The sequence below is a fragment of the Anopheles gambiae genome, chromosome 2 (assembly GCF_943734735.2).
Source record: "Anopheles gambiae chromosome 2, idAnoGambNW_F1_1, whole genome shotgun sequence".
NCBI lineage: Eukaryota > Metazoa > Arthropoda > Insecta > Diptera > Culicidae > Anopheles > Anopheles gambiae.
In genome coordinates this window covers 25,015,865-25,037,965 of record NC_064601.1, presented here as the reverse complement: position 1 = coordinate 25,037,965, position 22,101 = coordinate 25,015,865, and the positions used below count along the sequence as shown (strand labels likewise).

The 22,101-nt window shown below is 49.3% G+C and overlaps 2 protein-coding genes across 15 annotated transcripts in view; one reads left to right on the top strand and one right to left on the bottom strand.

Annotated features, from left to right (window-relative positions):
* LOC1273288 (uncharacterized) overlaps window positions 1-10,718 on the top strand; it is a 79,205-nt gene extending 68,487 nt beyond the window's left edge. For all 11 annotated transcript variants that reach the window (XM_061651425.1, XM_061651423.1, XM_061651422.1 and 8 more), the window contains 2 exons: window positions 2,125-2,264; window positions 6,024-10,718. In XM_061651425.1, coding sequence (XP_061507409.1) covers window positions 2,125-2,264; window positions 6,024-8,446 — 2,563 coding nt within the window. In that variant the 3' untranslated portion in view covers window positions 8,447-10,718. The remainder of the gene's footprint in view (window positions 1-2,124; window positions 2,265-6,023) is intronic.
* A 1,055-nt stretch (window positions 10,719-11,773) lies between these two features.
* On the bottom strand, window positions 11,774-21,420 carry LOC1273289 (uncharacterized). Of its 4 annotated transcripts, none has more exons than XM_061651432.1 (7): window positions 21,295-21,419; window positions 20,802-20,991; window positions 20,274-20,615; window positions 16,647-17,029; window positions 16,063-16,537; window positions 14,810-15,035; window positions 11,774-14,708 (listed from the first exon to the last, which is right to left on the bottom strand). In XM_061651432.1, exons 3-7 carry the CDS (start codon window positions 20,608-20,610, stop codon window positions 14,327-14,329), a joined length of 1,803 nt encoding a protein of 600 aa, XP_061507416.1. In that variant the 5' UTR covers window positions 20,611-20,615; window positions 20,802-20,991; window positions 21,295-21,419; the 3' UTR covers window positions 11,774-14,326. The 4 variants fall into 4 exon arrangements, with proteins under 4 accessions (XP_061507416.1, XP_061507417.1, XP_061507414.1 ...); XM_061651433.1 differs by having other exon boundaries at window positions 16,063-16,534; XM_061651430.1 differs by lacking the exon at window positions 11,774-14,708 and having other exon boundaries at window positions 14,901-15,739.
* Window positions 21,421-22,101: the final 681 nt, after the last annotated feature.

Here is a 22,101-nt window from a genome sequence, read left to right as displayed (position 1 = left end):
GGAGGGCTCAAAGTCAGCAGAAACGGGAACGCTAGTTTCTCCGAACAGTGCTCAACGAAAAGCTGCTGCCAAAAAAGAAAACGCTGCTTTCAGCTCGTATTTAAATTACTTCCCAGTTGTGTGCGGTTTTGTGAGGGTGACCTGTGGGGTTCAACAAAACAGTAAGGGCGAGTGTAGCCATTTTCGAACAAATTCCTTCGCACACTATAACGCTTCCATCGACTAACAAGCCAATTTACGTGCACTACTTTACAACCGTTTGCCCAAGCAAACCTTATTCCTTGCATTACAGGTCAGTCAGTGTGTGCTGAATAAAAATGGCTCAAGTCATTCCCCTCCAAATCGGATGTAATAGGCACTTGAATGTGAAGACAGTGACAGAAATTGTGCATCTTTACTTTTGAGTAAAGTTTAATACCACCTGCTGGCCTCAAATTCAACCTCCATCTAAGCTTCATACTGTTGATGCTAAATCATTTTGATTGCAGTGAACAATACAAAAAGTTTTGTTCTTCTACTTATTTGGTGCAACAAATGTATTCCTTGTAGTTCTGCCATTTGAATATAGACAGAGGGGGCTTCAACCCATGTGACGGGGGCATACTGTTAGGTTGTACGACTTAACTATGGTGCCATCAAACTAGTGCCCAATAATATATTTTGTTTCAAAAAATCCTTATCAATTACAAAAAAAACCTATGCGCGCATACATTGGCTGGTATCATTGTATCCGTCCGTAGCGGGAAAGGCACGGCGCTCACATCGGAATCCTAGGGATGGCAACACATCTGATGTGGCGGGTCCTACAACGCCGCGGGAAACAACTATAGCAAGCATCTAGTACGTTAGAAAAATGAGTGAAAATGAGTGTCGGGATTAGTGATGTGCTGTATGGAGCGCACCCACGACTCCGATCCGACTCCGACTATTGTTAATCCGATTCCGACTCCGGCAAAATGAAACCACTAAATCCACCCGGAGACGGAGTCGTTCGGAGTCGTCCGGAGTCGACCGGAGTCGTCCGGAGTCGTCCGGAGTCGTCCGGAGTCGTCCGGAGTCGACCGGAGTCGACCGGAGTTGTCCGGAGTCGACGACTCCGAACGACTCCGAACGACTCTGGACGACTCCTGACGACTCCGAACGACTTCGAACGACTCCGGACGACTCCGAACGACTCCGAACGACTCCGAACGACTCCGGACGACTCAGACTCCGGGCGACTCCGGACGACTCCGACGACTCCGAACGACTCCGAACGACTCCGAACGACTCCGAACGACTCCGAACGACTCCGAATGACTCCAGACGACTCCGACTCCGGGCGACTCCGGACGACTCCGAACGACTCCGTACGGCTCCGGACGATTCCGAATGACTCCGGATGACTCCGACTCCGGGCGACTCCGGGCGACTCCGGGCGACTCCGTACGGCTCCGGACGATTCCGAATGACTCCGGATATTGAAGCGCGGACCTACCTTCCGGAGTCGATTCCGAATTTATCGGAGTCGGATCGGAGTCGACTCCGGATTTTTGCCAACTTTACCCATCACTAGTCGGGATGTACGCTGCCGAAACGAAGGGATCAATTGATACGACACCATTGGCCATTGGGTTTTATTTTGATACCGTCACCAAGCTTATCTCGTCATCAACCTAAAACATTAAACACCATTTCAACTACTGAAGAATGCTCTCTCTCTGTAATTAAAGATGACGCAAAAAGGTTAAAAATTAAAATTGGTTTTTTGTTGTAGCTAGTTAAAAATTAGTTCAGTTTTACAATTTAAATCCTTTTTAAAACGTACATTTAGTTCCGACTTAAAGGGCCGTTGTACTCATGAAAACCAAATACGACCATCTCGTTAAATCTAAAGTTTGAATATGAAAGCCAACGAATAGCAAAATTTGCTAAAAAAAACAGGACTCGCTTATATAGATTTCTGCCACTGTAGAGACAGACTTTTCTAGAGTGGGAACGGATATTTCACACACACAGAAACAAGCCCAAAATAACATACACCCATCAAAAACATCAAAAATAACCCCTGTCGAATAATCACGATTTTTTCCAATTTTGCAATCTCTTCCCGCTTCACCGGTTTTATCTCCACCGGCGGCACAGGTTCGAAATCCACAGCCTACAGTTCAAGTCGGACAGCACGACGAGGCGGCTAAGCATTGAGGGACCCCATCCGGGCAACTGGTTCGCCGTGGCATTCATCAGCTGGACCGACCCGAACAACGAGCGGATAGAGCAGCAAGGTAAGTGTCGCTGTTGTGACGGAGTTGGCAAAGAGTTCCGGGAAAACTGTGTGTCCGCCCCCAAAACTAGGACAGGCACGAGCGAGCGAGCGCGTACAATCAGACGGGCCAACGGGTCGCATCATCCGTCAAAAAGCGACAGCACACCTTTTGGTGTGCCTTTAAAGAGGGGCGTACTTGAACATGACACACCGGACACGGGACCGGCCGGTAATAGTGTAATTAAATCACCACGCCACTGGTGGACAATTTCGTCCAAATAGAGAGCGAGGGAGGGAGTGTGTGAAGGAGAGAGAGGAAGGAAAAGAAACTCAATTCACACGCCCATGCAAATCCAAGCCCAGGCCCGGCGATATAGTATGCTCCAATATGCAGATTGAGAACATTGTCCACTGAACACGGGGCAGGCCGTCGAGCGAAACGGACCAACCTCAAATGGTCCGCTCTGTGTGCTCTGTGCGAGCGGGAAAAAGAAACGCCAAAAGAACGACCACAAACCGACCACCGCCGTTTGATTGACTGTCATTATTAGTAATTAGGTCGAGATATTGAGACACATCCCTAAAATAGTGTGCCCGAACGGTCCGGAACGGTCCCTCAATCAAATTAACAAATGGCGTTCCATTCCCGAAGCGCTTGCTGGGGTGCTCTCTTGCGTGCCGTTGGAAAATTGAAACCATTCAACAATGTCCAAATCGGTCGGTACGGATACGTCGAAGCGGAATTTAGCGCGTGCCCGATTCGACGTGTGTTTGACGCCGCACAATCGCGGAGCAGTGCTGCCGTGGACGTGCAACCGGTGATTATTGCATTCCAGCGTGTGTGAAAATTCAGGTTGGGGATCTTTTTTTATGTTTTCCAGCTCCTACCAGCAGACAGATCCTCTGCGGGACAATGTCACTGCGGCAGGATGGTAGAATTAAAGCTGAACCGAAATCTTGATTTCCCTCAGTCCTCGAAAGGGGGGAAAGGTGGGTAGGTTACGGGACGTGGGAGACACACACTCGGTAGTCAACCCATTCGTATGTTTTACACACCCCTAATAGGTGGGTCATTAATTTTAGGGCCACGGGAAAAGCCGGATTCCAGCCGCGACATTAAAATAGTATAATTAGAACATTAGCATATCTATAGAGGGCGAAAAAGACAGAGATATAAAGAGAGAGAGAGAGAGAGAGAGAGAGAGAAGGATTTTCTTTGGGAACAAATCAGTGGTGTAGAGTATACTTTTCAGTTCGCGGGCCGCATTCCTTTGCAAGTAAGGTTGTTGGGGACCATTTTGGCGTTACCTTTAGCGTACGGGTGAACATTTAAATCTCGTTTTAATACAAAAGTACAAACTGAATAATGTGAAATATGTACAGGTATTCCCCAATATACGCTATTAATGCGGACCGGAGGGAAGAGCGTATCTAGAATATTAGCATAAGTCGATTTTCGAGGGTTTCCGGCAAATTACAGTCTGTAACGCGGTTTGTACGTTTCCGAGGAATTCGCGTAACTCGAATATCCGCGTAAGTCGAATTTCGCGATTTTCGGCCAAAATACAATTGATTACTCGGTTTGTTTTTATTAAATTTAGTACTTTTAGTACTGAGTCGGTATCATGGTACAGTCGTCAACTCGTACGACTTAACAACATGCCCGTCATGGGTTCAAGCCCCAAATAGACCGTGCCGCCATACGTAGAACTGACTATCCTGCTATGGGGGGGTAATCCAAAAGTCATTGAAAGCCAACCCCATAAGTGGTGTGGTACAGAGGCGGGCAGGTCTTGACCGACAACGGTTATTATTGAGCCAAAAAGAAGAAGACTTTTACATACTCTAATCATTTATTTTATACGATTCGTGCAGAACATTCTTATATTTTTGGCTTTTTCAGTGGATTAAATTTATCAGCAAAAATGCTATTTATACTGCTTAGGACAATTCTTGAAGCGATGTGCACTGATTTGACATTTGATCTGTTAAATTAAGAAAACCACGAATCCGCGTAAGTCGTGAACTGCGTAACTCGGGAACAGACTATATAACTAATTTTTGTATAATTTTGCTGGAAATGGTCGGTTTTAGTCACTACATCTAAGGGACTTGGTCTAAGTACAATTTGCTCAAGGAGCTGTCAAATTTAAAAAATCGCTTATATCGAAATTGCTTTCTATTATTGAAGCTCGATTGAAGCTTGTAAAAATAAGTAAAAATAAAATTTAAAATGGTCATATACGAAAAGAATAATATGTTTGTTTTAATCCTTGCCAAGTAATAAGCATGCCCCGCACTATAAGCCTCTCGAGGGTCAAAAGACCGTTGCTTGACGACCCCTCCTCCCCCCCCCCCCTCCCCCGCTCCCCTGGAGTAGAAGAGAAAGGGATATTCTAATTTGTTTCGTAATAACTACCATCCTATTCCTAGCCAGTACTATATACATACATAGAAACCTATACATAGAAACATCGAGCGAGTAAGATAAGACAAGGTAAACTTGTTGTGTGTCACTAATTTTGACACGTATAAGTAAGAGATTTGATACTAATCCGTTATTGTGAAAATGGCAGCACGTCTAACGATTACACCACCGAGACGTACAACGGCTGAGCATTATCATCAGCAATATATGTCGGAGCAATGTGCTTCGATAATTTGCATAAAGCTTGTGAATTTATATTTAAATTCAAATTGAACAGAACGTCCTAAGAGTAACATTTTTACAAAAAAGGAAACACGGCTTTTCCAAAAAACAAAAACCCGTATTCCAATCAATCGCCGACACAAAGGCGTATTAATTAAGTGCCACAAAACACAGAGCAACGTACTGACGGGGCGAAATTGAATTTTGCGATGCGAAACGGAAAACTGGCGGAAAAACGCACAGAAGTTCCACTCTTGCTGGGTGTTTTCTCTTCCGCTGCGGCTCGTGATACGCGTTAAGTGCAAAATTAACTCTTAAAACCCGGCGCAGAAACGGAATAGTAGACACAAACACACACACACAAAACCCTCCCACCTGGTAATGGCTAAATTATCCTCCGCCTCGTTGCGCCCATTTCCACCTCACAAGCTCTTCGATTCCATTTCCCCCATTTAAGATAAACGTTTTTGCACCGGTTCGAGGATTTGAAAGCGATGGTATAACGAACCGAAATGGCAACGACTCTACCACTTGCCAGCTCAAACCTCACCTGTCCCAGAGTAAGTTGAGTGGTTCCCGTGGTTCGACACTCGACTTTGCACATCACCTTCCCTCTATCTCTCTCTCTGTCGGGCGGGGAACCGTGGAAAACAAACTTTTCCACTGAAGTGATAAGAAATTTTAATACTAAGTAAAAAAGGACGTGTCCCATCCGTGCGTCTCCTCGCGCCATCGCGGTTTGCACGAGCCGGGGTTTGTTGAAAGGTTGAAAATTGAACTGTAGCGACAATCGTGCACTATTGGCACCAGTATGGGGCAGTAGCAGTCGGTAGCGGTAGTTTGCGAATGTGTTGAAAAGAAAGCGAATGAAGAAGAAAGCGGAAATCTGACTTTCTTTCGTTCGTAGAAGTAGTTAAAGTTTTTAATGACATTCGGAACGGTGGGAAGCAGTGTTCGTTCTGGTGGATACTTAACTTCAATTCCCTCTGCGGCTCTGTCTGATGCGCTGTGTTTCCGTTTTAGCCCAACGAAGAGTGTTAAATAGCATTCCAGATATTTTAAAAATGTTCACTTACCCACTTCTTCTTCTTACTCTTCTTTGCCTTTCGCCTTCTTTCAACCAACCAGGTCTGGCGGCATCCTGCGAAACACTGCTCATGTCCGAGATGGCGGTCGTGAGCGCCCGGCCCCAGCTGCTGAACGTGGACGTCCGGTACGAGGGTACGCTGGCGGCCGATCAGCCGGAACCGCGGTCGTTCAAGTTCTTCGTGCCGCACAACGTGTCGATCGTCACCTGGCGGCTGTCCATCGCGCAGCCCTGCTTCAACTGTACGGACGTGAGCTTCCACGTGCAGGCGAGCGCCCTGCCCACGGCGCGCAACTATCTGCAGAACGCGCTCATCTGCCCGAACCAGACGGGGGACGTCAGCATCGATTTCTATCCGCACGAGGGCGCCTGGCACTACGTGGATATGGACTTTGCGCGTGAAACGTTGCCCACCGCCATCGGTGCGATCGTGGCCCCTGGCTACCGGACACCGAACGAGACGACCGAGCCGGAGGAAAGGAAGCAGCAACCGGCGGCACCCACCACCGCCGGTGCACCCGAGGCGCAAATGGTCGCGTACACGGTCGAGCTTATCTATCACGATACGTACGATGCAGGGGTAGGATCGACTGCTGCTGCTGCTGCTGCTACTCCAACGACTCCGTCCACCGAAGATCCAACGCCTGCCGACGCGAGTGGCGACGCAGCGGAGGACAGTGCGGAGGGTCCCGCGGCCGACACCAAATCGCTGCCGAACCGAAGCTTCGATCGCTACCCGGTGCTGCGCCAAACGTACCGCGAGTTCTTCATGTTCGACTACGACCTGCTGCCGGACGTGAACGGGACGGTGCCGGTGACGCTTAACCTGACCGCCGGCGTGCCGGCACTGATGAAGTTCGACGTGAACGATGTGTACGACATTGGCGGGACGCTTAGCTTTGCCGTTGCGATGCGGCAGGATCTCAAGGGCAGCCTGATCGACGCGCGCCACGAATCGACCAACGAGCATGCGAGCGTGGTGGCGGAGAAGCTGGTCGACGTGCAGGAAGAGTTTGTGCCGGAGGTGGATCTGATGACGACAACGACGACGACGACGACCACCACGACCACCACCACCACAACGTCCAGTACTACCACGAGCACCACGCCATCGAGCGCTGGTGAGGCGGGCAAGGGCAAGACAGCGCCTGCCGGCAAAGCAAATCAAACGGTGATCGTGTGCCTGCGCCTGGAGGAACCGGGCATACCGACCTGGCCGGACAAGTGTGTGTACGGCCGGCACATCTACCCGGCCGCCATCGTCATCAACAACACGGACGCGGACACGAACACGGGCCTGGTGCACGTGCCGTTTCCCGAGCCGGGCAGCTGGTACGTCACGCTCGGCCTGTTCTGCCACGGCACGGAGGCGACCGCCCGCTCCACCATCATCGACAGCGTGAAAGACTTCGTGCGCTCCTACCGAGCGACACTGGCGGCGATGCGCGCCCCATGCTCGTGCGCCGATCGGCTCAGCTACTATCGCGGCTGTCTCGCGGACGACGGCTGCCTGCAGGCGCTCAACGAAACGGAAACGCTCAAGATCAAGGAGTGCATCATGGACGCCAAGTGTACCGGCGGCCGGTCGGACGAGATGGCGCGCAAGTTCGAGCAGCACCACAAGTACGCAACGGAGCAGAGCGTGCAGGGTGGCGTCGCGGACAGCACCTGCAACTCGAGCGTCGTCTTCACCATCTCGTCCAGCCCGTGCGTGGCGGGGCGCTGCGGGCGGTTCGGCCGCTGCTACCACTACATGTCGGGCGGGTTCGTGTTTTCCACCTGCCTCTGTCTGCGCAACTATCGCGGCTGGGACTGTACGGAGGATTCGCAGGTACCGTCCAGTGCCTCGATCCTGCTCGCCTCGCTCATGCTGACGCTGTCCAATCTGCTGTTTCTGCCGAGCATCTTTTACGCGGTCAAGCGCGGCTACCACAGCGAAGCGATCATCTACTTCTTCGCGATGTTCTTCTCCGCGTTCTATCACGCGTGCGATTCGGGCGAGGAAGAGTTTAGCTTCTGTCTGGTGAAGATCGGCGTGCTGCAGTTTTGCGACTTCTACTGCGGGCTGCTCGCGATCTGGGTGACGCTGATCGCGATGTCCAACATCCGGCACCAGCTGGTGTCGCTGCTGCACATGCTCGGCGCGATCCTGCTCGCGTTCGGCACCGAGCTGAACAAGCAGTCGCTGTGGGTGTTTCTGGCGCCCGCCCTCACCGGCATCTGTCTCATCTCGGTCAGCTGGGGGCTGCGGTGCCGCAAGACGAAGCGCTGCTTCCCGGCCCGCAGCTACCTGGCCCTCTACCTGCCGATCGGCAGCGTGCTGGTGATGGTGGGCCTGGTCTGCTTCGCCTTTCTGCAGACCAAGCAGAACTATCACATCGTCCACTCGATCTGGCACATGGTGATGGCGCTCAGCATTCTCTGCCTGCTGCCGGACCGCAAAACGTTCCACCCGAAGTGCTAGCATACGGTGCGCATCTACCTGCTCAACTCGGGCTCACCCTCCACCTCCACCCAGTCGTCGTCCGGCTCGATGTCGACGTCCTCGACGACGTCCTCCTGCTCGACCGTGGCGGCGGTGGCCGCCAACACCACTACCAGCTCCGTCGCCACCACCGCCACCTCCACCACGGCTGTGATATCCCAGGCGTCTCCGGTGGCAGCGCCCTGCACGGTGGCCACGATCACGGACGGGCAGGGTGCGATCGTACACCGCGAACGGGCGGCACCGGGACACGAAGGGCCACTGGAAGCTCTAGCGCCATAAACGGCCCGCTCGCTCAACCTTCTGCACCTTTCCCCCACGGTCACACGCCCTGCACAGGCCAGTAGTAGTAGTTAGAGAGTAACACCGAGCACCACCACAACCCGATCGATGTTGATGTCCTGCACCCCCCCCCCCTCCTTCTCAAATTGTGGCCGCAGATACTAGTTAGATGGATTAGCTCAATGAACAGCGTGGGGGGGGGGGGGGGAACGAAACGACTCAGGACTTCCTGGTCCAGAACGCCCCTCCTTCCCGGTGTCTTCTCGATATGATGTGTGTGTGTGTGTGTGATTTGTTATCTCGTGTCTCTGTCTGCATAGGTCTATGGATGTACGTGTAGGTGTATGTGTGTATGTATGTGTGTATGTGTGCGTATCTGTGCTTGAAAGACTAAAGGGCACTTCCGGCGTAGGGCCCTGCGGTGGATGTGTTTTAGAGCTCGTCCGTGTCGTCCATATTCCGGCATATGGTTGGCGCGATGGTTGCGGCACTTTCGTCCCATTTCCTCAATCGAATGCTGTAGAACGGAGGAGAGAAACTATTGGTAGAGATCGATTACACTAGGAGAAAAAGGAGGACATGTTCTAATACTCACACTGCACACACATAAGAAACGCCATATAGATATATATTTGAGGGTGCCAGATTTACACCGTTCGATCGACCATTGTTTGATAAATTCATACGTGCCTTGCTGTTGTAGTGGAAGCGGAACCCGAGCAAAAAGAGAACAAAAAAAGCAACAACCCTCCCCGACCAGACAGTTGCAGTTGCGTCAAGTTCGAAACTCACCCCGGAAACAGTGAGCATTCACAACGGATGGGGGGACACAGCGGGGATGAACAGGGCTGCTGGCGGGATATAGTGCGAAGGGACGAGGGTTTTGTGAAGCTTTTACTCCTTCAACTTTCTCGTGTCGTGTTGTTGTTGTTGTTGTTGTGCACAGCCCAATCTGCGCGGGTGTTTTTGTATTTCCTCTTTGCGTTGCAACCTAACGATACGATGCACAACCGTTTTTTCACTCCCCTACACACTCACACACACACACACACACACACTCCAAAACACAGTCACCAAATATCCGGTTTTTTGCACCACTCACTGTTAGGGAACGAACGCGAAGAGGCAGAAACTAAACCTACAAACAAGAGAGATAAGAATTATTGTAAAAAAACATTGCAAAAACCAAACGAAGAAGCGGATTAATTAATGTAACTTTACTCCGTAGTAGTGCGCCGGTAGAGAGAGGAACTAGAGAAAGAGAGTAAGATTATAATTACTATTTACCACAACAGCCATCCCCTGGCGAACGTAAGAACGAAAAAAGTGAAACCAACTCTTAAACATTTTACACGTCCAAAAGCAAATGAAATAGATGTTTGATACCAAAAAAATAAAAAATAAAAAATAAAAACAAAAGCTCAAATAACCCTAAACCAGAGCAAAGTAGTTAGAGTACGCGCGCAACTGCAAGCAACTTCTTATCACAGCAACAACAAACACAACAACTCTTTTTGTCGCACGGTATCGTACACTTATATGTTTGTTTGTTTTTGTATACGTAATAGAGGCAAACTGGCTAAGGCAATGCACATCACTTCAATGTATGGCACCGCAAACGGTTGTAAGAAAGCCCTTTGCGCAAGAGAGAACAGGATAGGCACGCGGAACGCGCATAACTAGCATGTACAACATGCCAATAGGAACACATTTAAGATCAGCATTAGGCAGTGCTGTGGAAGTACACACCGGTTCTCATTTACTGCAAGAAAAAAAAAGACAGACTTTGATGGCATATTTTTCTACCACTGTAATACGACTACTACCACAAGCGTAATCGAACATTGTTACCAAGCGCGCGGACAGGTGGGATTATGAATCCGCACCGGTTTTCTTGTATAAACGAACTATTATTTTCTTTTATCTTAATAAAAAAAGTACGAACTTTCGTCCGAGAGCAAAATGAAAAGCAATGGTAAAGACTGCAACCCTCCAACAAACGTGTGTGTGTGTGTGTTTGTGTGTTTAACGCTACTCGGCAGTATATAGGGTTTTCCAATAGGGTTCTCATAGTTGTGGGACTCTTCCTTGACTCTTTCCTATAGGAAGTGAACTACATATGATGGAAATTGGCCTCTACGGCACCCTTTTTGGACAGGCTGCTTGGAGATTCCGATTGGATTCGTCCAGCAAGGGTGCTACAGAGTCTAATTCACGAAAGAAAGAGTCAATAAAGTGTCACACAGCTATGAGAACTCCCGGAAAACCCTGTAACGTTCGGCATCGGCCCACGTGGACGAACCACTGCGCCACGTGTGCCATACACTACGTTGCAAAGTATGAAGAGTGACTTTTTTTTAATTTTACTTCTTACTTACACAGTGAGAAAACAAACAAACAAATGAAAAACCAAAGCTAATAACGCCTGTTCCGGACCCCCGGAACACACCACGAAACACACCCTAGGATACGAATGTAAAAATGATCGGATAGAAAAGGGAATTTTTCACCTAGACCTACGTCGTTCTTTAACATAATACATAAGAAAACAAACACAAAAACACGATAAATCTTTGCACAGAAACAGTATCAAACAGTACACAAACGGGCGCGCGCCCGCGCGCACAGGAAAAGGATGTTGAAAAGGATGTGAAGCGTAACACTCTTGCGCGGAGGGCGGCGCACCGGCACGGTAAAAAAAAGTTGTAGAAAAGTTGACGAAAAAGGATCGTGTTTGTAATCGATGGAGAGAAATAATGCAGCAGCAGCGACAACAACAAAAAAAACTCTATGTGTAATAGCAACAAAGATCTAATAAACGTTTTCTAAAAAAAAAGAACAACTATCTTTAAACTGCATCACCTTTGAACGCAACTCTGGCTTTCCCAAGCGCGTGTGATACATCACAATACATGATACGCGATAAACGAGTGTTGTGTTTCTTTCTACACACTACAGAAGTATTTCCCACCGGCAAAGGGTGGCGAGAGAGAGAGAGAGAGAGAGAGAGAGAGAGAGAGAGAGTGCGTGATTTAGACTTTTATTCAATTTTGATTTCCAACCTGATTCGCGCGCAGGAAACGAACGCATTTGGGGGAGTATGCATTTGTCGCAGCTACCGGGGAACCGAGCGGGAGGAGCAAAACCAAGTGGTGTAAGGACTAAACTTCCCGCAACCGAGTTCCCTACAGTGTTGGCTTCCACAGCTATCGAACCTTTTTGGGGCAAAGAAACAAACAATTTTTCCACACTTCCCAATACAACAATTTCTTTTAACGTTTCTTTGTTTGTGCCTTTTACGTGTGTTTTCGTTCGTTTTGTTTTTGTTTTTGTTTGCCCGGTACACTAATAACTCCTACCCTCCCCCCCTCCCCTACCCCCTCTAGAGAGTTTGTGATCGCAATTTAATAAATTTAATTTTAATATTCGCTTCAATGCGCGGCCTACTTACTTGGAAGTTTATGATACTGGATTCTTTTTCTAGTTGTTTTTCTTCTTCTTCTTCTGCTTTTTGTTACTAATTCAACCAACCATCGTTGAGTTTACATGTTCGAGTCTACGGCGCTAGATTATTCTTCAAGCACTGTTTTTTTATCTTCTTCTTCTTTATACTACAATCCAATCAAAAACTGTTTTCTCCGTTTTCTGCTCGTCATTAACATGAAAGTTTTGTGTCTCACCTAGTGCGTTAGAAGATCTGAAAAATCTAATACTTTACTTTATACTACAATATCACTAGCACTACTACGAGAGCTCTGTATCTTTAACTCTGTTTCACAACATTGGAAACTCAACTGTTAGTGCTCAAGCCGTCTCGTTTGCTTCCGACTCTTCCCCTTTTGTTCATCCTCTTCTCTCGTCTCACAGTCGTTCGGTTTTGTTTTCTTTTAGAATCACAAATCTATTCGCCCCTTTCGACTACTGCCCCTCACTCTACAATCAAATGAACCGGAATGCTACATGTAGTAGCAACTCACCTTTTTTGTTTGTGAGTGTACACGATGGCAGGGCGGTATTGTCATGCCCGCGTTCGCGTCTGTAAATTTGTGCTCCACTATACTGATATATCTGCCATCTGTTCCTTTGCACACTGTTGCACACGAACCCCGCCTCCCTCCCTTTGTATAGCCCCTATCTAATTGTTTGAATGAGATTTCTTTTACTCCTTTTCCCTTTTTGTTTGTCTTTTAAGGAATCACAGCTGAATCAAATGATTTGTTCATTTATCTTCTTCACTTTTTTGTGTGTGTTTTTTTTTTGCTTCTAAACGTTTGCTCGTCCGGATCGTTGTCTTCGTTGCCCGATATAATAGTTTATCGCGTACCCTTGCGCCTATTTTACTACTACTACCCTAAATAGTGTTTGTATGTGTGTGTGTGTGTGCCATTCCTTTCGAGCATTAAGGCAAATTTGTAGAGAAAGAGAAACAAACAAACTGGCTGACTAACAAGACGAAAATTGTGATGTAAAAAGCTGTTATAAATACGAAAAATGCACTATACGATAAAATGTGACTCACTGTGGTAACGTAACTACTACTAATATAGCAAATATGGAGCTATGCACACACTTAATTGAAGAAAGAAAGAAAAAAAAATGCTAAAACTAAATCTATCGTGTACACAACAGAGACTGGTTGTGTGCCGATCGCGTGCCAGTCTGAGGAGGAGAGAAGCTACGGCAGCTTTGTTCGTGTTTTCCTAGTTTCAAATTTAACACATTCCCACTAACGTGACTGTGACAATAGAAGCGCCGCCAGTAATTAAATTATCCTATTTTGAGTTGATACTAGCAGAAAAAGGACCCCCACCGCCTGGGCAAACCGCGCTTGCGCAATTTGTGGCGGTGATCGTCGGAGCCTGTTGCATACCAGGATCATCCTACCAAGTACAATTACGGTTATTTAAAATTTCTGTAAGGACGTTTTCTTTGTTCATTATTGGAAGGCGAAGCTTAGCTAATTTCAAATCGTCTTTTCAATTCGCATTATACTTGACTTGATGAGAGGAAGCGCGTCAGCAGACTTAACGTTTTTTTTTGTTGTCTATGTATGTAAATAATGCTCCATAAACTGGCCCTTTTTGCAAGTGTGTCGCCCCTTCTCTTTCTGCCTTTTTCTACTTATTAACTAAGCAGCTCTACTGCTGCGTTCACGTGTTCCAGTACCACCGCGCGGTGGGAACGCAAATACGGTGCCGAAGTTAGTCAGTGGGCGGTTTGGTGCGTTTGTGTGTGTGTGTGTGCCATTGCTTTACAGTCTAAATGAGATTCTGGGTGTGTCGTTGAAATGGCTGTGCGTTTCGAGCTTGTAACTGTGCATATTAAAGAGAGTATAAGACGCGCCCACGATCCTTCTTCCGGTACGGCGTTCCTTCCTGTCATGTCCGCTTGTAGAGATTGCTCATCATTCGGTGGATAGTAGTAGTAGTAGTAGTAGTAGTAGTGGTAGTAGTGTCCCCTCTTTGTCACCCACACACATACACATACACACAGACAGACAGATCACCAGATCGACAGGAACTGGCGATAGCGTCGCCGCGACCGGCCCGATGGCGGTATGGCCGCCCGTTTACGGCATCATTGACACTTTTTGCGCTGCTGCAGCTTCAGCTGGCCAACGGTGAACCGTTTCTCCGGCCCGCTGCACACGATCGAGCCATTGGTGATGTAGTCGTACGCGGTGCGCAGTTCGCTCGCCTGTAGCTGATGCTGGGAGATCATGCCCCGCAGGGCGCACAGGTCTTTGGTGTAGGAGTAGAAGAACAGTGGATGGTGCCGGCGCCGTACCTTCACCCGATCCGCCACGATGCCGGTCAGGTAGACGTCCTCCAGGTGGAAGATCGGTGTCGACAGGCTCGCCCGGTACAGCAGCCGGGCCGTCTCGAGGTTCATCAGATACGCCGTGCCGGACAGATAGTTTGGGTACACATCCTTGTCGTACATGTACGTCGGTGAGTACCTGCAACGATCGACCACGAAGCAACACACACACGGGCGCGGTTAGAAAGCAACTGTTTGCTCGTACCTACTTGGTGACGAAGCACACACCACGACACGTACCACTTGCTGCTGGTATCGCCGATCGGTTTCGCCTCGCAGAAGAGGAACCCGGTCAGCAGGTGCCTGCCCACGGTGAGACGGTTTTTGGGTGACTTCACCGCCACCGTGTTGGTGTCGTAGAAAGATATGGCCGCTTTGTATAGGGGGACCGTACCGCCCAGCAGAACGTGCAGCAGGTTCGGTACGTTGACAAACGTGTCATCATCACACTTCATGATAAATTTTACTGAAACAAAAACAAAAAGAAGATGGCACAGAAACACCGGTTGACCGGTTGCCGGTTAGTGCTGGAACCGAACGGTCAGAATGAACCATCACCCCCACATGCATGTGTGTCTAAAACCAAAGCACGAAACACCAAAACCGATGAATCCCAAATTGCCAACCGTTGCCTACCGACAATACCGTTCAATTCAACCGCAGCCGTTTGCCATCCGCACCAAAGCATTGCTGTAAAGGGGGAAGAAAAACGTATGCAAACTAGAAAAAATGGTCTTACAAATTGCGAATCAGTCGGACTGTTCACCACCAGCAGGGCGGCGAGTTCGTTGAGTGTTTCCACCGCGATGTACTTGCTGGTACGGACCGTGCCCTGGTCGCGCTCCTTAAACCACTCCAGCACCAGATCCGTCACGTTGAACTCGACAAAGTCACCTAAACCTTTCGGGACGGTGCGCTGGAAGCGCTCCAGCACACCACCCGCCTTGCCGGTCCTGCCCACGGTGAAGATGACTTCGCGCTTATCCAGCTTATCGGCTGAGCCGGCGACTCCTCCGTCCGCGCGCATGCTGTTGCTCTTCAGCCATTCCTCGCCGCGCACGTACACCATCAGCTTGGCGTGCAGGTCGCCGGTGAAGTCACGCGTTTCCAGCTTAAACTGTAGGTACTGCTTCCGGTCGCCGAGCGGACGGCGGTCCTGCTCTGGAGCCTCTGCCAAGCGGTCCATCAAGCGGAGACCGAAATCAAAGGAAAGAGACACACAAACACACATACACACACACATACAGACAGACACACACACATACACACCATATTAGCACGGGGTACCATCGTTATATGAACGGGTTGACGACGACCTTGTCCATTCTGCCACCGCCGTTGATTGTTGCCAACCGCATTGCACGACGGAAAAGCAAACCGGGACCGTTTTCGAACACTCGAATCATTGTAAACGCATTGTACCCTTAAAGCTAAAGCCCACGCTTGCCGGCCAAAAGTTTACCAGACCCCCTTCTGCCACCTGCAGCACTCACCTTTGCCATCACAGTTGTTGGTAACCCACTTCAGCATCATGATCGTCTTCAGCGTCAGGTTGTTGTAACTATCTATAAAGCTCTCCTGTATAATATCACCGTACACTTCGCTTTCGTTCACGAGGCGCAGCTGCAGCTCGTCCACCTGCTCGTTGCCGGGCGGGTTGAACGCGGGATCGACGTCCGCCCCGCTGGGAAACAGTGAGGAATGGGATGGGCCTGTCGCATCGGCCGACGGCTCGCCGCCGGCCACTGGCACGTCCGTGGCCTGCGACACGGGCCGCCTCGTGTCGCTTTCGCTGTCTGCCGGCGGGTAGGCCGCTGATCGCTGCCGTTGCTGTACGTAGTCCGCTTCGGATTGACCGACGAGAAACACGAGCTTAACGTTAAATGCCTTTCCCGCGAGACTGCTGCTGCTGCTTCCGCCATTCCCGTCACTGTGACTAGAAGAGTTCGGTTTCGCGTGACCGTCCTGCTGCAAAATGGGAGAAGAGAAGAAGTGTAGATGCACATTCACACCATTTACTCCCGTTTTTTTAGGGAGCACCGAACCCGAACCAAACCCCAGAGCCAAACACACTTACATTCCCTGCGATGGTGGTTGTGGCGGGCGCACTGTCATCACCGTCCGGCACGCGCCACATGTACTCCTGCAGCTCCTGCGCTACCAGCTTTTCCTTCGGGTCGAGATATTCGCCGCGCATGCGCTCGTGCAGCCGGGCGAACTGATCGTAATTAAACTCCCGCACTCTGCCCCACGTTTCGCGGATCGCCTGGCGGGCTTCGAAGTTGCGGGCGGACGAGCAGACCACGATCAGCAGAAACACTTTCCCGCTTTCCTCCACCAGCCCGGACCGCTCCTCGGTGGTGCACACGTTCAGCGGATCGATCAGCGTCGTGTTTTCCTCCGGCAGCACGTAGTCGACCGTTGCCCGGGACGTGTTCAATCCCCAGCCGGCGATCGTACCTGTGGGCAATACAGTGGCAAAGTGTACAAAAGCACCCAAAAATCGTGAGAACACAGCGGATGAGATGGCACCGATATACGATGGTTGAATGCCGCAACTAATGGCCGCGCAACGGCATTCAACCCAATTTCAACCAACGCTAAACGGCTACTGGCTCGATTTTTCGCGCGCCAATAAAAATTAACCCCCCTTTTGGTCGAAACCAGAAAAAAACGGAGGGTCCGTACCCGGAGAGGCTTCGCGGCTCAATTGAAACGAGTGTGCAACCCCAGCTTTGCCCTCCCAAAATCTGCCCTCGTGCCTCGCCTCGTCCAAAACCGAGTGCAAAATCCCTGGCCTCGTGCAGCACACCACCACCACCACATCGTCATCTTCTCATCCACGTTCGATCTCGATTCTCCCTTTTTGTTCCCTTCGCACAGCAACGCAGATGCAACGAGCGTGGGGAGAGAAGCAGCAAGCACCAACCAAACAACACCACGCTCGATCCTCTCGGGAGAGAAGATCCTCGCGGCACGGGTGCCCGACCGCGGGACATCAAGACGACCCATTCGCTCTCGTTTTCTCTTTCCCTCTTCGAGTGTTGTGGTGCTGTTGATCCTCCCACTGCGCTGCTATGAAGCGTTCGGGAACGATATCGGTCGGGGGATGGAACGGGCACCACCATCACCGCTACACCACCGTCACTAGCGTGTGCTCGATACAATCTAATTATCCACCATCTGAGAAGAATTCCTTCCCCGCTCTCCACCTTCTCCTTGTGCCGAACACACCCTTCCCCTTTGCTGGCCCTCTCGGGGGCATGGTGGCGCATGGTTTTGACGAATTAAATTGATCGTGCAGCAGCAGCAGCAAGCAAGGGGTGTGGAGCAGATGACTCCATGCCCGATGATGGTGCAGCAACCTTGGACCCGTTGTGTTGCTGCTGTGCTTTGGTGCTCTGGTGAGTTTGTTTTCTTCATCACATCATCAAATGCGGTCATTTGACCCCACAGCAGCAGCACCAGCAGCAGCTCATGCGCATCAACGGTACCATGCAAGTCCGGCATCTCGCACCCCAAGGGGGGATGCAATGATCATACACGCCTTCGTGTCGAACTGTCGTCGACGTGACGCCAATGTGTCAGTCGTTTTTGTTCCGTTGTTTTTTTTTACCGCGCGCCGTGTTCTTCGTTCGTCGCCAGCAAGACACTGCCCCGCCCGTGCACGCCCTGGACAACACCGAGTGAATCGGTGCTGCTCAAATCAGTGTAGTGCACAATGGTATCAATAAAATTAAAAAGCTTTAAATTGATTCCAATCAACGCCAATGCCGGTAAGGGGAAGGAAAATATTGACCTCTTCCGTCGCGAACATGTCACACCCATCATGCAGCGAGCGGTAACCGTAGCGTTGGAATCTGCCCGCTTCTGGAGAACGCATACGGTGCGTTCTTCCACCGCAGCCCGGTCGAAGCGATGGCGATGCGTATACGCATGAATTCTAATCGCGCACGAATGCGTGCGTTCGTTTTATGCTGGGATGGGGATTGCCCAGCAGGAAGCTTTTGCTAGCAAGTATGGCTGTTCGGAACTTCAACAAAAAAAAACGGAAAGAAACGTCATAACGCGTGTCGCCATTTCGGGGTAGAGACGATCTTCATTCATGCCCACACAGGGGCGTTTGGGGACGCCAACGGAGATGGGAGGTGGCAATAGATTCATTGATAGACTCGCGATCGAAGCTCGTGTAATGATGATGGGGCGAGGTGGTTGATGGGGCCCCTCATCGGCTGTTTGTGCGGAGCCAATGCAAGCAAACGAACCCGCGAACGCCCATGGCGGTTGCTCATAGAGATAGAACGCCGTCCCCGCGGCACGAGCGACACTTTCGGGACTCCGTGTCAATTGGGGCGATGGTACTACTAATCGGGCCCGTTGGCAATGATTTGAGGGAACGCAGTATCGTCAACGAAGTGGTTTCTAATTCATTTGTTTGATGGCACTTCCTGTGGGCACGCGCACGGTGCGGAAAAGACTACAAACACGGGCATTACCACTACCTCGCTCTCTAGCATAGCTAAATGAAGCCAATCAATAATCGTTTGCCCGATGGGAGAGTAGCCCGTGTTTTTTTTTTTTTGGGGGGTGTGGGTTGGGTCGTGCTATATATAGACCCCCCGACAGCGAGCGATCTGCGGGAAGGACAAAAGGACGTTTCACATTAAAATTGGATGCTGAATGAGGGTGACAATGAATGGAGAACCACAATGTGAAAGCTATTGGATACATTGTCTCCATCGCTGTGCTGCTACTCGATTCGATGGCAAATCTCAATCGCAGCACTTCGTACTACCTCCATTAAGCGTCTACTTTACACGATATAGATAAGATTTTCCCGACACAACGGTGACTTTTGGTGAACCATTTTAACCTCTGTTGCCTACCCCGGGTACAGCCGGGCCACAAGTACGGCCGATATTTTGGACCACTTTTCCACGGTCGCTAAAAATGTGCGCAAGTGTCTTCTTCCCCCTGCCTGTGCTCCGACCCATGCCCAAGCTAATTCGGAACATGCTCGTATTTCGCCAATTGAGTCAATTGAAATTCGTTGAATTCAATTCGCGTTTTTTTTTTGTTTCTCTCGCTTACTCCGAAATGAGCGTTCGAATGCTGATTTTTGTCTTTCTTGCATTGTCTTCCGTACGTGCAGCAAGTTGCCAGCAAGCAACGCTCAGAACACTGAAGACTTATGGGGACACCGTGATGTGTACCAACAGGCCCCGTGGCTTGCCGATGATGCGGATGGAACCGGGAGAGGTGTGGACTTCACATTTGCATAATCAAAGCTTGCAAATGTCGAACCGTCTAGCCAAAACATAACATTCACCTCGATCGCCCGGCCCGGCCTAATCGAAGCACGCGAGAGGGTAATGGCCGGCAGTGTGTTTCATCGGCCAGTTGGCCACGAAAGCGCATGCCACACGATCGAACAATCCCTCACTCCCCTCCCCCCCCCCCCTCCTTACGGCAATGTCAATGATTTTCTCAATCAGCATTCGAGGCCAAAGTAATATTGGAGATAGCGCGGGCGAAGCAGCGAAAACGCTGCGGTGCCATCGATAATTCGGGCGCAGGTCTTGCCCACACTTGCCAATTCGTGCAAAAATTCGTACCTTGTGCAACGAGAACCAATAATGGTGGTGGACATTCGGTGCAGGGCGAGGGGAGGGAGTGTGCATGCAAACGCGTAAATCGTACTCACCTACACGACCCCGGTCGTTGCCGGTGGAGATGATGTTCATGAAGACGGTGCACATGATGAGCGCCGAAAAGCACAGGCCAAGGAATATTTTCATGCAGAAACCACCGCCATTGTGGGGCGCCGGCGGCGTAATGTCGTACAATCGCTCGTGCTTCCGGACCGTCTCATCCAGCAGGGTGGTACTTTCGGTGTCGTTGCTCGCCGAACTGTTACTGCCACCGTCGATGTCTTGAAACCGGCGATACACGTCGCCATTGCCTGCGCCGGTACCGATGTCGACGGTACTGCCGAATCGTTCGTTCCAATCCACCTGCACCACGCCGCTTTGTGCGTACATTATTTCTGCAAGATATTATCACCTTCATTAGCATGATCGTAAGGCAGAGTGGTTGCGCGTGGTCGAACCATACGAACGGGGCCCTTGCGACACAAATGCGCCACGGGACCTTCGGATTGTACGGCGAGCGAATATGTAGGAGAGAGAGAGAGGGAAAGAGAAAGGTGTGCATTGCATCATTTGCCACTTACCCGTTGCCGTCCACCAAGCCGACGTAGAACGAAAGGACACTCCAGAACGATTTGATGAAGCTTTAGCATCGGCAGCATCGGAAACCCACCAGGAAATCACTCATACTGAGATAAGCAGAGAGTGGGCGCAATTGTTGGTGAATGTCCTCTGCCTATGCGTACATTTCATCGAAGCACGGATGAGTTTATGCTGTACATGGAAGGAGAAAACTGTTACTAATACATTGCGGGGTTTTTAACACACTTTGTACGAAAACTATTTCGCCTGCAACACTTTCAATAGGTTTTAAATTCTCTTATGGGGATGCATTGTCATAAGTATGAACATTTTCATCTCGTTTCTCGTTCTTGCCCACCAAGTGCCATCTATGGATATGTTAAAAATTTCTATTGTGTGTGCTTCTATCGACCGATAAGGGGAAGCAAATCAATTCCTACACACTTTTTATAAACTTTTGTAAGCTAAAATCCATTTTATAGTGCTTAAATTCACCTTTTTCGTTCGAAGGAAAGTTGCTGTTTTGGCCGACAACTTCGTTTGTTTTGACAGAAGCCGAAATGCGTCAACTGTCAAAAAGGGGGTTTTGCATGAAATTCCCAATAGGGGCAACGCACTATGGGCATCCATAATGGGATCGAGCGTATTTTGGTCAAAATTATTTGTTCCCTACTTTCTGAACGTAGGGTAACTGTACCAGTTTTCGGCAGGCTAGTGCAGCAGTACACTTTCACTACAAAATTGTATTTTGTGAAATTTTTTACCGCATTTGTGCAGAATTTCACGTTTTTAGCTACCCTGCCGAAAATAGGTACACTGCCGAAAACTGGTACAGTTACCCTATAAGAGGTACCGTGTATCTCGGGGACCGCCTGTAATCGATTTTCACGGATTGTCAAACTAAAAAAATATTCAAATTAAAAAATTATAAAATTCACTGGTTTTACTAACAATTCACGATCGATTCAATCGATTGATAATTGCTAGATTATTATTTTAATCAATAACTATGGGTTTAAAAAACTGTTTATGCACAAAAATGAAATTTGAAAATATCACTAAACACTAGATAGCTGCACAAAAAAAAGTTTTTTCAACTTGACCATCGCTGTAAATGTTCGCCACGATTGAACAGCTGTCTAAATTGACGCGCACGAATAAGCCGCCCACCGGTTAATCCAACCCCGGATAATCGATTCGGGTTCTACTGTATTCATTTTTAAATATTAAAAATTTTGATCTTTTTCTAAATTTATCATATTTCTTTCATTAAAAATATAACAAAATTTGCAAAAATGTGTC